General features: G+C 40.3%; 2 protein-coding genes across 7 annotated transcripts in view; both read left to right on the forward strand.

Moving 5' to 3' along the window:
* The first annotated feature begins 492 nt into the window (after window positions 1-492).
* On the forward strand, window positions 493-15554 carry LTV1 (LTV1 ribosome biogenesis factor). Of its 3 annotated transcripts, none has more exons than XM_045865668.3 (11): window positions 493-651; window positions 1667-1798; window positions 3640-3813; window positions 8394-8481; window positions 9900-10038; window positions 10400-10655; window positions 12483-12610; window positions 13714-13853; window positions 14127-14179; window positions 14372-14572; window positions 14685-15554. In XM_045865668.3, exons 1-11 carry the CDS (start codon window positions 649-651, stop codon window positions 14793-14795), a joined length of 1425 nt encoding a protein of 474 aa, XP_045721624.1. In that variant the 5' UTR covers window positions 493-648; the 3' UTR covers window positions 14796-15554. The 3 variants fall into 3 exon arrangements, with proteins under 3 accessions (XP_045721624.1, XP_064453051.1, XP_045721623.1); XM_045865667.3 differs by lacking the exon at window positions 493-651 and adding an exon at window positions 920-1066; XM_064596981.1 differs by lacking the exons at window positions 493-651; window positions 3640-3813 and adding an exon at window positions 917-1066.
* The window catches only part of ZC2HC1B (zinc finger C2HC-type containing 1B), a 44695-nt gene continuing 42959 nt past the window's right edge, over window positions 15297-17032 (forward strand). For all 4 annotated transcript variants that reach the window (XR_010413403.1, XR_010413402.1, XR_010413404.1 and 1 more), the window contains exon 1: window positions 15297-15434. The gene's annotated coding sequence lies outside the window, so the exon portion shown is untranslated. The remainder of the gene's footprint in view (window positions 15435-17032) is intronic.

A 17032-nucleotide genomic window follows, 5' to 3' on the forward strand; every position in this document is an offset into this window, starting at 1 on the left:
CCCAACCTTTGAACAAAGACCTGATTAAGCATGGTGCAGCGTAGAATAGCGAGGCCTTGATCCTCCGTTGCTAAGGCAACCAACTCGCCGCCAGCCCCTAAGAGACGGAACCTGAAACCTCAGTGACCCAGGAGGGTGGACACCTTCCTTCTGTTTGTGTACCTGCGTGTGTGTGTGTCACGGATGGGAATAGGCAGGGCATACAATTGTCAATGGGGATGCTAGATACGTCGCCTCTGTTCTCGGTAGAGGGCGCAACAAAAGCAAGTTCCCCCAGAAACAGCAACCCTTCTTTCGCGCCTCACCGCCACAAAGGCGCCCACGACTTCGTTTCCCAGTTTACTTAATTCTGGCCGGAAAAGCCCCGCCCCCCCGGGGGGTGGAAACAGCCCCGCCTCCCAATAGCTTCTCGCGATCGTTAGACGGAGCGAGCTATGGTTAACTTCCGGCCGCGACACCTTCAGCTCTTCGGCGATTGGCCCATTTCCACGGTCTGTGCTTAACTTCCTGTCTGCACGTGTGAAGCGGCCTAGGGAGGCCGCGGAGAGCCGGGCCTTACCGGCGTTCGCGTGGTAGCGAGTCGCTTCTCCGGGACGAGGCGAGTGCAGCCGCCGGCCTTCTCTGGGGTGAGCGCCGCACGGCTGCAACATGGTGAGCAGGTCTCGTTGTCTCGGGGACGAGGCGCTCTGGTTTTGCTGACGGCCAGGCCGGTTCCTTTGGTGCCAGTGGCTACTGAGGGCGGGGACTGGGAGGGCTGGCCCGGAGGTGCCGGGAGGAGGCTTGCGGCCCAGTGCCCCGGTATGGTCACCCTCGCCACCCTGGGCATACTTTGCAGTTTATAGAGTGCGTCTCCCCCAGCCAAGCCTCCCTAGGGAGTGGACAGAGGAGAAGGCTTCCCCTATCCCGAGGGGCCTGGAAACCCGTGAACGCAGGACACAAACGCTCAACCCTGTGCTTCATGCGTTCGGAGGAGGGAGAGTTGGCTGGTTTCTCCAGACGTTGGAGTGGCAGTTGTCTGCTCGTCTGTGTTTGCTCTGGGCAAAGGGAACTTGCGGGAGAGTCTAAGGTTGGGCCCCAAAGCAGAATGGCTTAAAAACTGGGATGATGCTTTCTCAGTTTAGCGAGTCAAGTTGGGTAGGGTAGTGAGAGTGTTAAAAGAGATGATGAATCTTACTTAACTGTAGCTGTGTTGTCCTGGTTTCATTTAATAGTTGGTGCGACAGGTGTGTAACTTGATTGAAATGGTCTTCCCCAGATTTACCTGTGGCAGGTTGTTTGTCATTCTGATTTAATCTGTCAGGGACCTTCTCTGAGCCCACCGTCTAAAGTAACTTTCAGTCCTTTGCACATCACTTTTCTTTACTTAAAATCATTTTTTTGGTGATTTGCTTTGTAAGCATAGGGACTCTGACCTCATTGCTGTATCCCAGCACCCATAACAAGGTTTGGCACAGAGTAAGTGCCATCAAAGATACATTGAAGGAAGGTAAGTGCAGATTTTGTTGAACATTGTTGATGTTGCCTACCATAGAAATGTACGTTTTAGAAATCCGTTGATCCTTCACATAACTTACTGAAGATTCGTATATGGACTGTGGGTTTGTGTGTGTGTTTGTTGTTGTTGTTGTTTTTTTTAATGGTTTGTTCTGATTCTGTTCCTTTGAAGCCTCACAGGAAGAAAAAGCCTTTTATAGAGAAGAAGAAAGCTGTGTCTTTTCACCTGGTCCATCGGAGTCAACGAGATCCTTTAGCAGCAGATGAGACTGCACCCCAGAGGGTTCTGTTACCCACACAGAAAGTAGGTCCTGTTCATTAGCCAATAAGTTTGCAGGAGGACTGTCAGTAGTTTCTAAATAAATTGTTAGCTGATGTTCTGCAACTACTGTGATCTTTTGGGAAACAAAATCTATGACTTAAATTTTCAGTAAATGTGCCGATTTTTTGTCTTGCATATTGGATTGAGAGGGTAAAGCATCTTTATTGGAGATCTTTAAATGAGCACATCTTGTACAGTAATAGTAAATATTTACTAAAACACTTACAATGCTGCATGATATTATTTAGGGCATATCTCTGCTTTCTTAAGATCCTGTCATTTCAAAACCACAAACTACTGTTTTGTCTCCTCATCATTCATCTCATAAGATGTAAAACATTAGAACTCATGAATTAGCTTCAGAAAATGCCAGGAAGCCTTTAAAAGGTTGATTTGATAATTGTCAAGTGTGTAAGTGTGGGAAAATTTGAAAGGAAGTCTTGGGGAACATTGGCCATATTTAGCTTTTTAGTAAAGCCTGTTTGTGTTGTATGTTGAGAAGTTTCTTTGCATATAAATACAAGAAATTGTATTTGATTTTCAAGTTCTTTTAGTCTGTTAACCCTCCCAAGTACATGATAAAACAGTGTGTGTGTTTCTTGGCTTGAATTTTTTTTTAATTGAAGTATAGTTAGATATACAGTGTTACATTAGTTTCGGGTATACAGCATAGTGATTTGACAAGTCTATACATTACACTGTGCCCACCACAAGTGTAGTTACTGTCTGTCACTATACAATACTACTATAGTACCATTGGCTATATTCCCTCTGCTGTACCTTTTATTTCCATGACTTACCCATTACATAAGTGGAAGCCTGTATCTTCTACTCCCCTCCACCCATTTTGCCCATTCCTAACCCCACCCCCACCGCCACCCCCCTCTTCTGACAGCCATCAGTTTTGTTTTCTGTATTTATGGAGCTGTTCTTTCTTTTTTTTAAGATTTTATTTATTTATTTGAGAGAGAGCGCACGCACAAGCCAGAGGGAGAGGGAGAAGCAGACTCCCTGCTTGGGCAGGGTGCCCGACGCAAAGCTCGATCCCAGGACCCTGGGACCATAACCTGAGCTGAAGGCAGACACTTAACCAACTGAGCCACCCAGGCACCCCTGTGGATCTGTTTCTGCTTGTTTTTTTTTTCTTGTTTTAGATTCCACTCTCTGACTTACTTCACTGAGCATAATATCCTCTAGGTCCACCATGTCTCAGATGGCAAGATCTCATTCTTTTTTTTATGGCTGAGTAATATTTGTGTGTGTGTGTATACACACTACATCTTCTTTATCCATTCATCTGTTAGTGGACACCTGGGTTGCTTTCATATTTTGGCTGTTGTAAGTAATGCTGCAGTAAACATAGGAGTCTATATGTGTTTTCAATCAGTTTTCATTTTCTTTGGGTAGATAGTGGAATTACTGGATTGTATGCTATTCCTATTTTTAATTTTTTGAGGAATCTCATTCTGTTTTCCACAGTGACGTGACCAATTTATATTCCCAGCAACAGTGCACAAGTGTTCCCTTTTTTCCACATCCTCACCAACACTTACTTCTTTTTTCCCTATCTTGTCTTGAATTGTTGCACAGAAATGTCCAGTAGAAGCAGGAATTGTTTCCATTCTATTTAAATTTTATGTAGCACTCGGGTTCAGAAACTTTTTTTTTTTTTTTTGAGTTTGTCAAGAATTCTTTGTCTCATTCCTGTCAGCCAAAATGTTCGTGTGCCATGTGCGTCCTATTCTGAAAGCTGTGTTCACTGGAAGGTTCCTATGGCTTATGCTTGGAAGAGGTACTAATTAACATTTTGTTTATTATCCTAGATAAATGATGAAGAGAGGCGAGCAGAACAGAGGAAGTATGGCGTGTTCTTTGATGATGACTATGACTATCTGCAGCACCTGAGGGAACCATCTGGGCCCTCAGAGCTTATTCCCATAAGTATTTTCAGTGCACCCGACAGAAGAGACGAAAAAGAGGAAACTTTAGTAATTTCAGTAAGACTTCTTATCAATATATTTGGGAGTGAGTGAAGAGACCACTTATAAATCAAGATAAGTGAGGCAAGAAATGGTATCAATTTCAAGAATACAAAAATAAGCCATGCCCTAGTGTGTGTACGTATGTACCATCAGTAGAGAGTAGGCTGCCTGTTCTCTGGTGGCAGCTGTCAAAAGTAGCCTTTGGGTGTCTGGGTGGTGCAGTCAGTTAAGCATCCAGCTCTTGGTTTTGGCTCAGGTCGTGCTCTCAGGGTTATGAGATCAAGCCTCAACTCAGGCTCTGTGCTGAGTGCAGAACCTGCTGAGGACTCTCTCTCCCTCTCCCACTCCTCCCTGCTCACATGCACATGTGCATTCTCTCTCTCCCTTTCTCTCTCAAATCTTTGAAAAAAAGTAGCAACCTTACAGGGTTAGAATTTTGATTAATAATTGTGGTCATGTTAGATAGCACCTTTCAGCAGAAGAAAAACAGCTGACATTGTGTGTGTTAACAGCTAATCAGTATCATAAAGTATCTTCTAAGAACTTAATTTTTGCAGAATGTTCAGATCTTTAACAGTCGTAAAAAGCTGCAGGCTAACTATAAAAGAATAGAAGCAGTAGATTGTAATGAAGTTTCTGTGACTCTTCTCAACCAAAATGCAGTCCCCTTTAATATTTTCTTTTAAGTATAAATGAGAGCACATATTTATATGAAATTAACACTACTAATTTAAGTTCTGTTTTTCCCCCATTAATGTTAAAGATGCCCGTGTCTTATGCCTTTATCTTTTTATTTAGTGTTAGTATACAGTAAATTTTTCTATGAAACTTTATATTACTTGGCACTTAAAAAAAAAAGAAGATACTCATTTATTGGGTTTATTAACAAAAAAGAAGAGCTAAAAAGGGTACCAATTTCTCCCGCTTCTCATTCTCCACTCCTCTCATGGTCTAGGCATTCTTTTTCTCAGGGAAGTATAATCATAGCTTCTCCATATTTATTTAGTTGACAGCGAGAGAGGGAACACAGCATGGGGAGTGGGAGAGGGAGAAGCAGGCTTCCCACTGAGCAGGGAGCCTGATGTGGGGCTTGATCCCAGACCCTAGGATCATGACCTGAGCCTAAGGCAGACGCTTAACGACTGAGCCCCCCAGGCACCCCGGGAGAAAAGTCTTAATAAAGTTCTAAGATTCTTCTGGCTGAATTGTATTGGCTTTTGAGAGATTAGCTTTTAATCTTTAATTCATTTTCGGTAAAAGTAATCACTATTTAGTTGGCTTTTTAATAGAGTAAGGCTCTTTTTAATTGTTACGTTAATCACCATACATTACATCATTAGTTTTTGATGTAGTGTTCCATTAGAATAGGCTCTTTTTTTTTTTAAGATTTTATTTATTTATTTGAGAGAGAGAGAGAGAGAAACAGCATGAGAGGGGATAGGGTCAGAGGGAGAAGCAGGTTCCCCGCTGAGCCGGGAGCCCGATGTGGGACTCGATCCCAGGACTCCAGGATCATGACCTGAGCCGAAGGCAGTCGCTTAACCAACTGAGCCACCCAGGCGCCCTAGAATAAGGCTCTTATATGGACACTTCAGTGATGTTTATTATAAGGTTGAGTGAATTATGTTTAAAAACAAAAATTCCCTCTGTTTTCTGTAGCATGATGAAAAAATACGGATGAGTCCCATGTGCTTTTTTGACTTTAAAGTAATTTGTAGGGGCACCTGGGTGGCTCAGTCGTTAAGCATCTGCCTTCGGCTCAGGTCATGGTCCCAGGGTCCTGGGATCGAGCCCCGCCATCGGGCACCCTGCTCTGCAGGAGCCTGCTTCTCCCTCTCCTGCTTCCCCTGCTTGTGTTCTCTCTCTGTCAAATAAATAAATAAATAAAATCTTTAAAAAATAAATAAATCAATAAAATAATTTGTAACAAACCACCCAAATTGAGTAAACCAGAAATATTGAATAAGCCATAGAAACAAAATAAAGCAGTACAGAAGTAGTTCTGTTTAAGCAGCCCAATTGTCACAGGAAAGAAAGCAGGTACCGCTGTGGTAGAAAGCAGCTGGGCAAACTCAACAGAGTGCAGAATTACTGCAAATAAAAAACAAATTTTTTTTTTTTAAAAAAGTAGTCCTATCTAAACTCTAATTGTGTATGTGATTCTTTTTTTTTTTTTTAAGATTTTATTTATTTGAGAGAGAGAGAATGAGAGAACACGAGAGGGGGGAGGGTCAGAGGGAGAAGCAGACTCCCTGCTGAGCAGGGAGCCCGATGTAGGACTCGATCCCAGGACTCCAGGATCATGACCCGAGCCGAAGGCAGTCGCTCAACCAACTGAGCCACCCAAGCGCCCCTGTGTACGTGATTCTTTGACTATTTTTCAAGATTTAAAAAAGATCTCCAGAGGTAAATTCACTAAACACAAGCTGATCCTCCCTTTTTTATAACCCCACATTCCAAAGATAGATAATCACAGGGTATCTTTAAAACAAAGCAGAACAGTGGGGCATCTGGGTGGCTCAGTCGGTTAAGTGTCTGACTCTTGATTTTGACTCAGGTCATGATCTCTCAGAGCTGTGAGATAGAGCCCCACGTCGGGCTGCGAGCTGAGTGTGGAGCCTGCTTGGGATTCTCTCTCTCCTTCTGCCTCTCCCCTCCCTGCTCGTGCATGCGTGCTCTCTTTTTCTCTCTTAAAAACCAGCAAAACCAAATCACATATTTTGTAATTTTTAAAAAGAAATAATGTGATATACCAAAAATCATTAAATCGTGCACTTTAAGTGGCTGAATTGTATGGTTATGTTAATTCTATCTCAGTAAAGCTCTTTTTTAAAAAAAGGACATTATAGTGGAAAACCAGATCTTTCCTATGCTTATGCCACCGAGAAACACACTTTGGAAGCTAAGTTTGCTGGATGTGCACTCCTGTACATAGCTTTTTAGTCATGCTCCTCAGAGGCTTCCAATTTCGCATGCTCCCATGAGCCAGTAAGAACATACATCTCAGCTTTGTGCCTGCTGCTAGACTGAGGATGAGGTGGGTGGTGAGGTACAAGAGACAGATAACATGTGGTGACCCTCACATTGGTAACTGGTTGAAAAGATCACACTAAAGCATAAGGACCAGTCAGTCAGATAATAATGTGCCAGCACGTATTGAGGTGTATTGTGTATGGTGTGAAGAATGAAGGGATTTACCCGAAGGAAAGTTCTAGAAGAGTGATCAAGAAGGGCTTCATGGAGGAGGGAGGAACTGAACTGGGCACTCAAGGTGGGTTGTATTGAAGACAGGAAGGAAACATTCCAGTCAGAAGGGACATAGGTAGTAGTGTGGATCATAGTGTCTGGTGTATATGTGTGCTCCATAAATTACTTTGAATTATTCCATGATGTGAGGAACTGGATGTGATTTACATGGAGGTTATATTATTAAGTAACTAGTAAATTTGGATATATGGAATAGTAAGTAAGCCTTGATTTTACTGACTGTGAAAAAATCAGGAGTGAAAAATCAAAACCTGTTACAAGTTCAAGAAGGTCACATTATAAAATAATAAAGGAGTTTTAATATGGAAGTGATACGAAGGTTGGATTAGGTGTGGACTATCTAAACAGTGGTGGTAGTAATCTGTGTGTTGGTTAGCCATGAGTAAGATGGTGCCCAAAAGACTGATGGGCAATCTTGGTATACAAGAGAATTCAAGGACTACAGAGATGGAGAGAAATGATTTATGACCACCCCAGGATTTAAGGTGGCCAATTCAGAGAAATGCTGTGCCTTTACCAGAGATTGGCGTGTTATCTCATTTTAAGAGGAAAAAGATTAAATTTTGAACTTGAGGCATTACAAAACCTGGATTTGAATCCCAGGACCTGAGTTACCAATTTGAGGCAGGCATGGCATTTGACCTTTCTTAGCTTTTGTTGACTACCGCATGCTGATATCTCACAAGGATTAAATGGAATAATACGCTGGAGGAGGCTTTGTGAAATATTCCAGGGAAACTGCTTGTGAGAGGATGATGGAATATACAGGTTTCAAATATTTTACTGGAGTACAAGTGAGCAAGAAGGCAGGACTTAGTTGTATTCGTTTTCCTAGGACTGCTATTACAAATTACCACACCTTACCACTGGGTGGCTTAAAACAACAGAAATTTATTCTCTCACAGCTCTGGAGGCCAGAAGTCTGAAAGTAAGCTTTCAGGAGTGTTGCTTCCATTGTGGGGGCTCAGGGCAAGAACATTGTCCCTCACCTGTCTCCTTGTTTTTGGTGGTTGCCAGCAATCCGTTGTGTTCCTCGGCTTGTAGATCCATTTTTCCAGTCTGCTCTCATCTTCACATGGCATTCTCCCCCTGTGTATCTTTGTATCATCATGTGGCCCTGTTACAGGGACACACCTATCTTTATGAATTAGGGCCCACTGTAATCCACTGTCACCTCATTTTAACTAATTACATATGCAAGGATCCTGTTCCAGAAGGTCACATTCTGAGCTGCTGGGGGGACATGAATTTTGCCGGGGACACTTCAACTCAGTATAGTAGGTCAGAAGTACTTTTTAATCTAACCATTGTGTAATTTCTCTTTCAAGACCACGGGAATTAAGTTGCCTTCATCAGTATTTGCATCAGAGTTTGAGGAAGATGTTGGATTGTTGAATAAAGCAGCTCCTGTTTCAGGTGTGCTTGATTTCTTGAACTTTTCAAATGACTTGATCTGTATTTAACAAAAAGGAAAGCATAGTAATGATAAAGCTTTTCTCTTTCTAATAAAGTGTTAAAACAGTTGAGATGTCTGAATTCAGATTAGAGGTCATTAGGAAGGGATGAGTGATCGGGGTCCTTTTTTTATTGCCATCAAATTCTTAGTCTTTGGAGTTTCTGTTTGGAGAGGAAAGTGGGAAAATTGGTTTTGAAGATCTAGTAGGGGGATTTTAACCTTGACCTAAACTCTTGCAGAGGAGATGACGATATTCACTTAGCCTTAACATACATATAGACTTAATCATTTCTTCCAAGAGTATAAGTATTTTATAGAAGTCCATTTTATCATCTGTTCCAGATACACTGAAAAATTGTTTGGGGTTTTGTTATTTGGATTTTTTGCAGTATTAATATTGTATTTTAGAACAAACACAGAAGTGATGTTTGGTATTTTCTCTTGAATTGCCTTAATTATTAACCAGTATTTGCCACGTAACATTCATTCATTTATTCCTTCTGTAGATTTTTGAGTTGCCACTATACAATGGGGTCTTGAGTTAAATCAGATTAAGCATAATCCCTGACCTCAAAGAATTTATCATCAGTTGGGAAGGATAGACAATAAATAGGAAATTACAATTACAGTACGAATGAATAAATAATGGTTTAGTTAATAGTGGGCAAGGTGTCCTGGAGAAAATGGTGTCTAAGGTGATTTCTTAGGTAGAAGGTAGGTCGGTGGGTAAAGGAGGGTGGGGTGGGGAGGAGAGGCTATTTCAAACAGGAAACTGTATGTGCAAAATTGAGAGAACATGAATAGGAGACCACATTTTAGCATGCCTAGAATGAATGGTAAGAATTAACATGAAATGAGTCTGGAAAGTCAAGCAGTGGCCATGTTATGAGGGATGTTGGAAGCCATGTCAGTTTACAAGGTTGAACTTGAAGTTTTTTGTGGACTCTCTTTTTACACGCAAAAGACCATAGCTGAAGAAACAGGTTTAGGATTTATTAAAATCTCCTAGGCTGGAAAGACAGTTCATCAGGCTACACATGCTTAATTTGAGTTACTTCTAACAGGTAAATTTAAAGCCCAGATTTTTCCTGCAGGTGAAAACCTTGAATTTTACTAAATAGACACAGTTTAATATTGCAGATCTATAATGCAAGAGTTTTTACAATTGGGTACTGAAACCAGAGGTATTTTTCCCCCTATTTTATTTTCTTGCAGTCGTCCCTGTCTGTTCCTCACTAGACCAGACTTGAAGTTTTTAATCATTTTTTAATTCTCAATACATAAGTAGAATGTGGCATATGATAGCTACTCAAATTGTGTTAAGTAAAGGAATCATGTTTTCTTGGGAATTACTGCTCAATTTTTGTTTTCCTTCTAGGACCTCGGCTGGATTTTGATCCTGACATTGTCGCAGCTCTTGATGATGATTTTGACTTTGATAATCCAGACAATCTGCTTGAAGATGATTTTATTCTTCAGGCCAATAAGCCAACAGAAGAAGAGGGAACGGATATACGGTATGTGTGGTTTCTTTCGAATCAGGGATGACCTGATTATTGCTTATTCAGTAGGATGTACCTATAGAATGTTATAACTGGAACAGACCTTTGAGAGCATTTAGTGTTAGATTTTTGTATTTTAGAGCAGAAAATGTGAAACTTGAGGTCTTTACAAACCAACAATAGGTGGGGCTAAAGTCCAGGTTGCCTGATTGCTGGTTCATTACTTTTCCAGCCCTACCAGACAGGTCAAGCAGCACAGCTGTTACTGCCTAAACAGGAATCCAGTATTTCAACCCTCAAATTTTACTTGTGTAAAGTCATTTGGTTCTGTTGTTTCTCAAGTTGTTTTGACAGTTAATTTATGACTCTGACTTAGGAAATCTGAGGCCGAAGATGACAGTGAGTGGGAAGACATGGATGATGAGAAGGAAGGAGGTAGTGATGACGATAACTATGGCTCTGCGGGCTCATCAGATGAGGCCATGTCTGTCCCTGGAAAACCTCCTGGGACTGTAGAAAATCACTTATTCTGGGAAGAGGAGACGAAAAGTCGCTTTACTGAATATTCTTTAACATCCTCAGTTATGAGGAGAAATGAACAGCTGACTCTTCATGATGAGAGATTTGAGAAGGTAAGGTCCCCAAATAAGGGGCCTTTTAATACTAGTTCCTGGTGAATTTCATATGACCTTAGAACTCAAAGCCAGAACTTTCGGCATTAGAAAGAGCTTATGTCTTATTAGAACAGACCATAAAACCATCCTAGCTTTAGTTCTGGAAAGAATGCATATAGGTCAGAGATGGCTAATGGAATCTCTGGACTTTCCTCAGAGAGGTTTGACATTTTGATTCTGAACCTCTGACTCCAATCCCCAAGATTATGCTGTTTTCCTAAAGCATTGGTCTGAGCATAAACAAAATTCCATTGCTTTCAGTTTTTTATATGTGTTTCCTCACTGACATATCCCAAGGTCTAACATGGTGTCTGGCATATGATAGGAATTCAAACTATTCAGTAAATGATGAATGAATGAATGAATGGTTTCCTTCAAGGTGAATTTAAAAGGTTCTAACTTTGCTACCTTTTCACTAAGTACTAGCAGGCAAACTATTACAAATAACTTCACTCTTCAGGAGTCACACACCCTCTGTTTACCCTTAACAGCATTCTGGTAATATAGTAAACATCATCTAAACAATGAAATTTGTATTTATTTTTATTCATTTTTTATTTTTTTAAGTAGGCTCCATGCCCAATGTGGGGCTTGAACTCAACCACCCTGAGATCAAGAGTTGCATGTCCTATCTACTGAGCCAGGCAGGCACCCCTGAAATATGTACATTTAAAGGAGACTGTTCAGTTATATGGTCTTTTACTTTGCATAATTAGTGAATTTGAAAGCATCTGTAAAATATTCTGAGGTAAAGATTTCTACTTAGCTTTGCTTTCCAAGCTGAGCAGAACGATTGTCTTTCATTTTCCTATTAAATGGCAGCCTATTTTTGGGGTGCCTGGGTGGCTCAGTCGCTTCAGTGTCTCTGACTCTTGATTTCAACTCAAGTCACCATCCCAGGGTTGTGGGCTCAAGCCCTGTGTCCTTTGCACTCAGCAGGGAGTCTGCTTGAGAGTCTCTCTCCCTCACCCTGCTTCCGTTCTTTCTTTAAAATAAATAAATTGGGGGGGGGGGCGCCTGGGTGGCTCAGTTGGTTAAGTGACTGCCTTCGGCTCAGGTCCTGATCCCGGGGTCCTGGGATCAAGTCCCACATCGGGCTCCCTGCTTGGCAGGAGTCCTGCTTCTCCCTCTCCCACTCCCCCTGCTTGTGTTACCTCTCTCTCTCTCTCTCAATTAAATAAATAAAATCTTTTTTAAAAAAAATAATTTTTTTTTTTTAATGGCAGCCTTGGGGCACCTGGGTGGCTCAGTCATTAAATGTCTGCCTTCGGCTCAGGTCATGAACCCAGGGTCCTGGGATCCAGCCCCGCATCGGGCTCCCTGCTCCACGGGAAGCCTGCTTCTCCCTCTCCCACTCCCCCTGCTTGTGTTCCCTCTCTCGCTGTGTCTCTCTCTGTCAAATAAATAAAATCTTAAAAAAAAAAAAAAAAAAAAGGGCAGCCTGTTTTCAGGCTAAGTGTTAGTCTTAAAGTACTGGGTAGAATGTCTTCCACATTCTGTTGTCATGGTGCTAATCCCTGCTAATATTATAATGGTATTTATGATCTCAATGGTAGTGCTTAAATATTGTGTAGGATTAAAAATAATGTAAAAAATCGGGGTGCCTGGCTGGCTCAGTTGATGGAGCATGTGACTTGATCTTGTGGTTGGGAATTTGAGTCCCACTTTGGGTGTAGAGATCATTTAAAAAAATAAAATCTTAAAAAAAAAGATTAAAAATAACATTTTAAATGTTACAGTCTTAATACATTATTTTTCATGGCATCTTTTCTCTCTGTATTCAAGTTTTATGAGCAATATGATGATGATGAAATTGGAGCTCTGGATAATGCTGAATTGGAAGGTTCCATTCAAGTAGACAGCAATCGCTTAGAGGAAGTCTTGAATGACTACTACAAAGAGAAGGCAGAGAAGTATGATGACTTTTCCTTGCTTACTTTTTTGCATTTTTAAATAAAGTCTGTATTTGGACATCTGAATCTAGAAAATTATCCAGTCAGAACCTATATTAAGAAAATGGTATGTTTTGGGATGCCTGGGTGGCTCAGTCTGTTAGGTGACTGCCTTTGGCTCAGGTCATGATCCCAGGATCCTGGGATTGAGTTCCCCATCAGCAAGTCCTCCTTGCTCAGTGGGGGGCCTGCTTCTCCCTCTGCCTGCTCTGCCTGCCACTTGCCCTGCTTGTACTCTCTCACTATCTGACAAATAAATAAATAATCTTTAAAAAAGAAAACAATGGTATGTTTTTCCATAAACTTTGACTCACATTTTGATACTAAGGTTCTGAAGCTGACTGTAACATTGAGTGGGAACCTACTGAGAACCACTTTTTCTATGGCTCTGACCTAAGAGTCATGATGGAAGAGCTAGGGTTAGAGTTGGGGGTGCGAGGTCACATTCCACTTGGAGAATGAGGTGGTGCTTTTAGCCTCTTTGGCTGAAAAGTTAGTCTGACCTCTAATTTTCATCTTTTTAAAATGCCAGGTATTCTGAGAAGTTGATATTTATGGCTCATGGAAAGATAAGAGTTTGTCTTTCCAGCCATGTTAGCATAACTTTACAGCCAAATATTTGACAAATCAGCTCAGCATCCATATTGAGGTGATTTTTCTGCAAGAAACTAATGAGGGGTTTACATTTGCTGGAAGGGTCTGATATTCCATGATCACCATCATTTGCAGATCCTGCTAAGACAAGGGCTATGCATTTTGAGTGGATATATGACTACTTTGGAGAGACAGATGGGGTAATGCTTTTTGAGGCTTTAAAAAAAAACCATGTTTTAGGAAAGTTGCCATCTTGTTCAGTGTGTTATAACCCTGCAAAAATCCCTTTTCTGTCAGCAGAATGAATGTCCAAAACCTGCTGGAGGGGAGAATTGGGGCTGGGGGGAGCTAGGATTTTTTTAAAATGCTATTGTTTCCATAGCTCTTCAAGTGCAGTTTTAGTAACAGTATAATAATGGGTGTTTTTTTCCCCCCTCTTTTGTCTTCGTTTTTGAAAACTCAACCACAAGTTGTGTAAAACTGAATACTCTTGAACCCTTCGAGGATCAGGACTTGCTAATGAATGAACTTGATGGGTCTGAGGAGGAAGAGGTTATTACTGTAGTTCTTGAAGAAGCCAAAGAGAAGTGGGATTGTGAATCTATTTGTAGTAAGTATTGTAGTGTCCATTTTACTGCTAAAGGTATGATAGTAATTTTAAAGTATTGAGTACATCAATTTATTAAAAAAGTACACGTTTTGTGAAAATGATTTGGAAAAAGTAATATTCCCATTACTAAGTTGCAAACAATTTAAAAACACTTAGAAGAGAGACCATTGTTATTTTGAACTATGAAAACATCAAAGTTGGGGATATAATAGGAACTCAGTAATGTTTTGCTGAATTGAAAGTGTACTTATTGGTACGTTTGTTTTTTTAAAGGTACATACTCAAATTTATATAACCATCCACAACTTATCAAGTATCAACCAAAGGTAAGTCCTAGGGTCCTGAGCTATTTGAAGTATGCAATGCAGAAAATGGAACGTACAGATTATTTTCTCACAGTGGCTATATCCCTTTGTGGCTGCAGCACTATTAGGAAAAGCAACAACAGTGTGTCATTAGTGAACTGTTTTTTAATAGGAATGGGAAATGACCTTAGTATGACTTTATCTTTATTTCAGCCCAAACAAATCCGAATATCTTCTAAAACAGGAATACCTCTCAATGTCTTACCTAAGAAAGGACTCACAGCAAAACAAGTTGAACGAATGCAGATGATTAATGGCAGTGATTTGCCAAAGGTGTCAACCCAACCTCGGTCTAAAAATGAAAGCAAAGAAGATAAAAGAGCAAGAAAACAAGCTATAAAAGAGGAACGCAAGGTAATGGAAGATGTACAAAGAGCTCATGGTGGGGGGATGGTTTTGGAAATTTTCTGTAAAATTAGTCTTCATCAGTTAAAAATTTGAGTAACCCGAATGTATTCTTATACAGGAACGGAGAGTGGAGAAGAAAGCTAACAAATTAGCCTTCAAACTGGAGAAAAGAAGGCAGGAAAAGGAGCTCTTAAACTTGAAGAAGAATGTTGAGGGGCTAAAGCTATGACAGTAGAACATTTAGGATAAGGTGCCTTCCCCGCTGGGGCTCCTCGTTATGTTCAGTATTGAACAGGGATCTTCAGAGAGACAAAATTATTTAATCTGCCATTTTTACTGGCAGGTATTTATACCACCAAGTTTTCTCTGCCATCTGTCTTGTAAATATTGTAACATTTTAAAACTTAATATTATAAGCTTAGAATTTGCTCTGAAATAAATGATTTCACAAATGTGAAATGTTTGGATGAGTTGAAGGAAAATATCTTCATAACATAAATGGAATTGGTGTATTCTTCATTTATTTGTATGATTGTCCCAGCTGTCCTTTGCAGATGTTCTCAAATATGTCTTTGAAACCTTTCCACTCCTTTTCAGGAGTTAAGTGGTTTAATTTGCTGTATGTAGAAAAGTGACCTCATTAAACTCCATTTGAAATGCTGAGTGGTTAAGAGTTTTCCTGAGAAGATTCCACTGGTAGGAACTAAGTTTCCCCCTGCTGTATGCAAAGGGCTGTTTCAAAAGGATGGCAAAAATGAATATTTATTAGGATTGTTGGGACTCATTTACTGGATGACTTACTTTTGGAATTTAAGAAGAGTGAAGACAGGAAGCAGAAGCAGAAATTAAGAAAACGTCCTTGGCTTCAGTGAGTACCTGGCTCAAAATCAGAAATATTTACTTCAGTTTAAACTAGAAAGTTTGTCTTTTCAACATTATTTAATGCTTGGAACCATTCATATTTGATTAAAAGATGCAGTTGAAAATTTTCCTTGTTTTTTGGTGAGGTTTGTTTGGTGTTTGTTTTTTTCCTGTAAACTTTTTCAAGGCTTAAGCAATGACACCATCACAATTGTTAATTATTTGGTAAACTGTGACTCCCTTGCAACAGACGAGTTGTTAGTGACCCTTGTTCATGTGTCCATGACTAATGTGTTGCTATCTGGACTGTTCTGGGGGCGGAAAAAAAGACACAAAAACTGGACACTCTTGGTCGGAGTTGGGAACAGAATGGCAGAGGCAGAACCATTTTTAGCTGGTGAGCTGCATTTGATAACTAAATTACTAGAATGTGTCTTCTATGATTCATTTGAATATGGCTTTTCCAAAGTTGGTGGGTGTTACCTTGTTTGTTTTAAATTGTAAATCTTAGTATTCTAGGATTTTTAAGAGCTATGAAAAACAGTAGCCTTAGGTATTCAACCAACATAGCTACAAAAAACTCAGCTGAACAGCTTGTCATTATAGAAGTAGAATCTAACTGTGGAGTATGTATTTTAATGCTGATTTGCAGAAGCCAAGGGTCAGATGATGGTTTATGTTAGTATTGTGAATGTATTAAATCCTAAGAAGGATGACCATTTATTTTGGTAGCTATCTCAATTGAAGGTTCTTAAAACCAGCGAGAATCTTAAAGACTTGGAATATTATTTTGACTTGATGCTATTCAAATTCCTTCTTAGGAGCTTCTAATATCACTTCACCTATCCAAAGGGTTTAAATCAGCACATTATATATTTTGCAGTCAAGGAAAGGTGACTATTAGTCATGAGTCTTACTGAAGCATTATTGTGATTTAGGCTGATAAGCCTCCAGATTTAAAGATCTTAATTTTATTCTGGAGAACAAACCTTACGTATTCTGAATTATTTTTTAGAATTTTAGAGTATTTACGATTTGAGTTATCTCTAACAGTGGTTAGGAACTTAACATAAGGTCCTAGCAAATGTTGGAAGTCCAGAGCGACAAGGGGGTTTTTGCCTTCAAGGACTGCATTTTCTGAGGAGGCGGGGTGTGTGCAGCAAAATCTAACTAGCAACACCAAGTCACTGATAAAGTACCACTTGAAATGAGGGTCTTGGTACTTGCTTTTCCCCCTGAAGAGCTCTTACTGCAAATAAAACTTCCTCAAGGTTGGTGTTCAGTTGTCACTTCCACTATAAGCTTTCACCTGACTGTGTAAAGATAGCAAAATCCCTCTGTTGCATTTTTTAAGCTTCTTCCCTGCTTTATGGTCTCCATGGCATCTCTTGGCATCTGAGCTGTATCTTGTTATTCAGTCTCCTCTCAGTAGAACAAACTGAGAGCAGGGAATTTTTATTTACTACTTTATCCCCATGGCCTAGAACAGCTCCTGGCATTTGGTAAATGATCACTAGGTAGTATATAAATGAATGGATAGGGAAGAGATTTCACCAAAGAATTGCTTAAACTTGGAACGATAGGACCTAGACTCAATATTAGCTA

This window comes from Mirounga angustirostris, unplaced genomic scaffold, assembly GCF_029215605.1.
Source record: "Mirounga angustirostris isolate CCGP_5_RB_7025 unplaced genomic scaffold, mMirAng1.0.hap1 SCAF_8, whole genome shotgun sequence".
NCBI lineage: Eukaryota > Metazoa > Chordata > Mammalia > Carnivora > Phocidae > Mirounga > Mirounga angustirostris.